The sequence below is a fragment of the Nycticebus coucang genome, chromosome 18 (assembly GCF_027406575.1).
Source record: "Nycticebus coucang isolate mNycCou1 chromosome 18, mNycCou1.pri, whole genome shotgun sequence".
Taxonomy (NCBI): Eukaryota; Metazoa; Chordata; class Mammalia; order Primates; family Lorisidae; genus Nycticebus; species Nycticebus coucang.
The window spans coordinates 73083477-73087913 of record NC_069797.1 but is presented as its reverse complement, the minus strand read 5'-3'; the positions used below and the strand labels follow the sequence as shown (position 1 = coordinate 73087913).

At 58.5% G+C, this 4437-nt stretch overlaps 1 protein-coding gene across 1 annotated transcript; it reads right to left on the bottom strand.

The window, feature by feature from the left end:
• Window positions 1-931: 931 nt before the first annotated feature.
• GPR142 (G protein-coupled receptor 142) lies at window positions 932-3533 on the bottom strand. The gene is given in 4 exon segments (XM_053570046.1): window positions 932-1803; window positions 2507-2665; window positions 3442-3479; window positions 3481-3533. Coding segments are annotated over 4 exon segments (1122 nt in total).
• Between the last annotated feature and the right edge of the window lie 904 nt (window positions 3534-4437).

Sequence of the window (4437 nt, the reverse complement as noted above, 5' to 3'; positions counted from 1 at the left end):
CCCTGGGAAGCCTCCCTGGAGAGCCTGGGGAGGGGCTGAGCTGAGCCCCCCATGCTAAAACAGCTTGGCCAACTCCTTCCTCCTCATGGTGGAGGAAAAGGCCTTTCTCTGAGGGGCTCAGCAGAGGGTTGAGGGTCACCTCCAGCTAAGCCCTTCCTTCCTTCCTGTTCTCCTGGTACCCTGGTCTGAGAGCCCCTTTCTTTGGCAACAATGAAAACTGTGGCCCCAGAACTCCCCTGCATCTGCTCTGGCTCCAGGGCAGGAAGTTAAGCAGAATCAAACCAGGATGTTTGAGAGCTAAGGGGCTCCTGTGTCTCCCGGGGCTGGATGGATGCAGGCCTGGCTGCATCTAACCTGCTTTGAGATCACCCCCTCTGGCTTGCTCTAGGGGTAGCATCTTTCTCCCAAGTGGCCCCTCTGGCACTGAGTTCCCCCAGCCCAGGAAAGGCCTTGAACTCTCAGGTATCTTCCATGTTAAACCATGGCATTACCACTGGGAGCCAGAGAAGTGATAGATGCAATGGGTGAGAAGCAGGTTCCATGAAACAGGTGGGCTCGAGAAGATTCCCATCCATCCATCCATCCATCCATCCATCCACCTATCCTTCCGTCCATTCATTCAACCAACATTAATTTAGCACACACAACGTGTCAGGCAAAATGCCCCTCATGAAGGAATGCTCATCATGGTTGACACTATCAGCTGTGCCTGGTGGGGCCCTTTCCTTTCCCAGGAAGTGGGGATTATTGAAGTAAATGTAAGCGTTGGCCACCTTGTCCTCCTTTCTAGTGGGGAGCCACCCCCAAAGGAGGAGCCACCACCCCCCACCCCCAGCAAAGCAGGGTGTTGAAAAAGTTTTGTTGGGCACAACCACAAAGGCCCCAGTACATGTGGCCCTGAGTTCCCAAACACCCTGGCTGGGCACTCCCTCTATAATTCTGCTCCTTTGGGGAGTCCTAGAGGCTTCAGCACAGGCCCCACCATGGTGCCCTCTGGCCGTGACCCTGGCATGCAGGGCAGGTGGGCGTCGTGGATGACCATTCGAACAGTGGCCCGGAAAGTCTTACTGACAAAGCAATAGAGGCCAAAATTGACCACAGTGTTGAGCATGGCTGCCATGTTGGCAACGTCCAAGGCCAGGTGGACCCTCCAGTCCCGGTGGACGGGGGCCACGTACATGTGGTAGAGCATGACAAAGATCCGAGGTGCCCACAGGAGGGTGAAGAGTGTGGTAACGCCCAGGAGGATGGCTGTGCTTTTACCTACCTGGGGGCGCCGCCGAGTCTGGCCACTTTTCCGTAGCTGGTAGATGATGGCTGAGTTGGTGATCAGGAACACACCACAGGGGATGAAATAGACAGTGAGGCAGTGAGCCCACTTGAGGACTTTGTCCAGCGTGCTAGGAGGGTCAGCATCCCTCCACACGTCCAGCCACCAGTAGAAGGGGATGCCTGTCAGCAGGGCAGCACCGAGGACAGTGGCAATGGCCCGGCGGGTACGGCCTGGGGATGAGGCAGCCCGGTGGTGCAAGGGGCGGCACAGGGCACTGTAGCGGTCTACCGTGAGCAGGATGGCTATCCAGACTGAGGCATGGTTGGCAGCAAACTCCAGGATGTTGGCTGAGCGCACCACGGCCTGGGGCACTTGGCGGGCCAGCACAGCTCCTTGCAGGAGGAAGCCCACGAATACGATGACCACCTGGGTGACGATATCTGAAGCCGTGAGTGCCAGAAGGTAGTAGTAGGAGGGCTTCCTGGTCCTGGCAGCCAGGCGGGCCAGGGCCACTGCGGTCAGGAGGTTGACTGATGGCCACCGAGGTCAGAGGGGAGAGGTCAGAGGCATTAGACGAGATGCTCAGTCTTTGCCTTCCAATGTGGAGTCATCGTCCCTCCCCGCCTGCTTGTGCCAGAGGCTGTGCTGGCTTCCCTTTTTACTTCTTTCCAGATCTCTCTTAAAACCCACTTTATCAAAAAGGCCATGCTGGCCAGCTCTGCCCTGCCCATCCACACCCTGAAGGCCACTGGCTTCACCCTGGTTATGTGCAAGAGACTCACAGAAGCCACCTGGCCTGTGGCATTCCTCTGCAGGGCCTTTTTAGATATTCTATGTCCTCTGCAGTGGGGATGGGTTCACTTATCCTGTCCTTTCCTTCATCCACATACATTCCCCCCAATCCCAAGCCCTGCTCTCAAAGGACTGCGGGCAGCCCGGGGAACTTGCACCAGCTGAGCTTAGGCCTGGAGAGCTTAGTCCCCCGGGACCGTGCCTGCTGCTGGGGTAGGATATGGCTGTGTGCTCTGATGAGACCCTGGGTTTAGCTGTGAACACCCTCAATCCTAGCCTTCACTTTCATTCTCTTCTAAACTTCCCCCCCGCCCAGGGACCCAGAAAACCCCCAAAGGCAGGAGGATACCTGGAGTCTCAAATCCTGGGTCTCAGGGCTCAGCAGGGAGGACCCTCATCCTTGGCCAAGCCCAAGCCCCCAGCCCCCAGGTCCCCACTCACCAGGCAATCCCAGGCCCAGCAGGACACTGTAGTAGATGACAGGGATGACGCCAACCACACACGGGGACCTCTCTGGGATCTCTGGCCAGTGGCCTCCAAACTCTTGGCTCGGTCCACTGCTATTGGGTGTGGACAGCAGGGCTGCTTGTGGCTGCCCAGCTAGGAAGGGCAGATTGGCAAGGTCATAGCCTTTGGTCTACTTCCAACCTGGCTTGGCAGCAGCCCCGTGCTGACCCTAGGTCTTTCTACTCACCCCTGCTCAGTGCAGACCCTAGTTCATAGCCAGCCGAACAGCGGTATCTGTTGCCATGAGGATTCTGACCCCACCCAGCCCCAACCCCTTAGTGGCCTGGCTACTCTGTGGGTGGGAAGAAGTCCCTGGCAGCCTGGCCTGCTGCCACAGAGACATCACTCTCTGTGAATAGTCACCCTTGATAGCAGAGGCTCTGAGAGAGGACCTGAGGGGTGCTGGGCCTCCTCCACATGGCCAAGTGGGGCAGGAGCAGCTGTGCTTTTAATCAGCATTCATGGATATTCTGAGCCCTGGGGTCCCCAGTGGCTGCACCACTGCACTCAACAGCATCCCCTCTAAGGACAGATTATTACGATTCCCTCTTTTCGAAGCTAAAGAGCACCCTCTTTACAGGCTAGACCACTGAAGCTGGAATTCCCGGGTCTTCAGTTGGGGAAACAGTCTATGGAGGGAAGATGGCAGGTCTGGAAGGATCACCATCCATGCGCTGGGCCCCTGCTTCCCCCAGACCGCACTGTCTCTTTTGGTTTTGACTTCCAGCTTGTGATTGCCTGCCAAAGCTGGGGAGGAGGGTGCCCACCATCCGTTCATTCTCAGCTCCCAACCCCCAGGTGGATCCCCCACTTGCCTCCTGTCCTTAGCCTTCCACCTTATCCCCCAGCCCCGTTTCAGGGTACTTTACCTGTGTGTTGTCCCTCAAGCCCCATGCTCCTGGGCCAGGTCCTGGGTCACCTGTGGCCTCTCCTGGGGGTCCCCACAGTTCCCTCCCAGCATCACCAGCTGTACCTTACCCCTGGCTCCCTAAGCAGTTGTTTGCTCCAAGAGGCACAGAGCCTGTTAGCACAGGCGGGTGGAGAGGGGAGGAGGGAGGAGAAGAGAGGAAAGGATAGGGCGGAGGCAGGCACAGGTCGGGGACGGAGCTTCTAGTAGGCACCGCCGCTGCTGTGGAGCCTCTGGAGCAAATCAGGGTCCTCCAGGGTACACGGGCAGGGTACAGGTTGGGCTGAGATGTGGGGGTTTCAGGAGAGAAGCACTGGGGGTGGGGTGGGGTCTATCTTCTTGGGGAGAGGGAAGAGAGAAGGGGAAGGGACAGGATGGCAGAGTCTCAGCTCTGGATAGGCTGCCTCATGCTCCAGGGTACGCTGCAACTGACCTTGGCTCAGCTGGGGTGGGGTGGTGAGGACTTCGGGGACCGGCAGAAGGATCGCAGTCATCCACACTCTGAAAAGCGTTTGCTGGAGGGGAAGAAAGAGCACTTCTGCCGGGGAGTAGGGCTACAGAACCAGGAGGGAGGGGTGAGGCTGCCACAGGAGAGAGCCCAGGGGTCCAGGGTGGAAGGGGCCAGTCCTGCAGAGGCCAGGGTGGGGGTTGGGGGTCGAGGCTACCCCGAGGGGGCTGCTGGCCTGGAAGGATGGCAGGAAGCCACACAGTGGGCAGCTACACCGGGAGCAGCCTGGCCAGGCCTCCAGAGCCAGCGTGGGGAAACCAAGATCTGGTGGCGCCCCAAGCTGTTGTTTTCTTGGCCCTTGTGAAATGGATTGTCCCTCAAGAAAATCAGTCCCTGGCAAATAAACAGCAGCAGGTGCCATGAGTGTGCTGAAGGGGCCTGGTCTAGGTCCTGCCGCTCCCCTGCCCTGAGGCACAGTGACCACAGCAGCCCATGGCAGGCGCCCAGGAC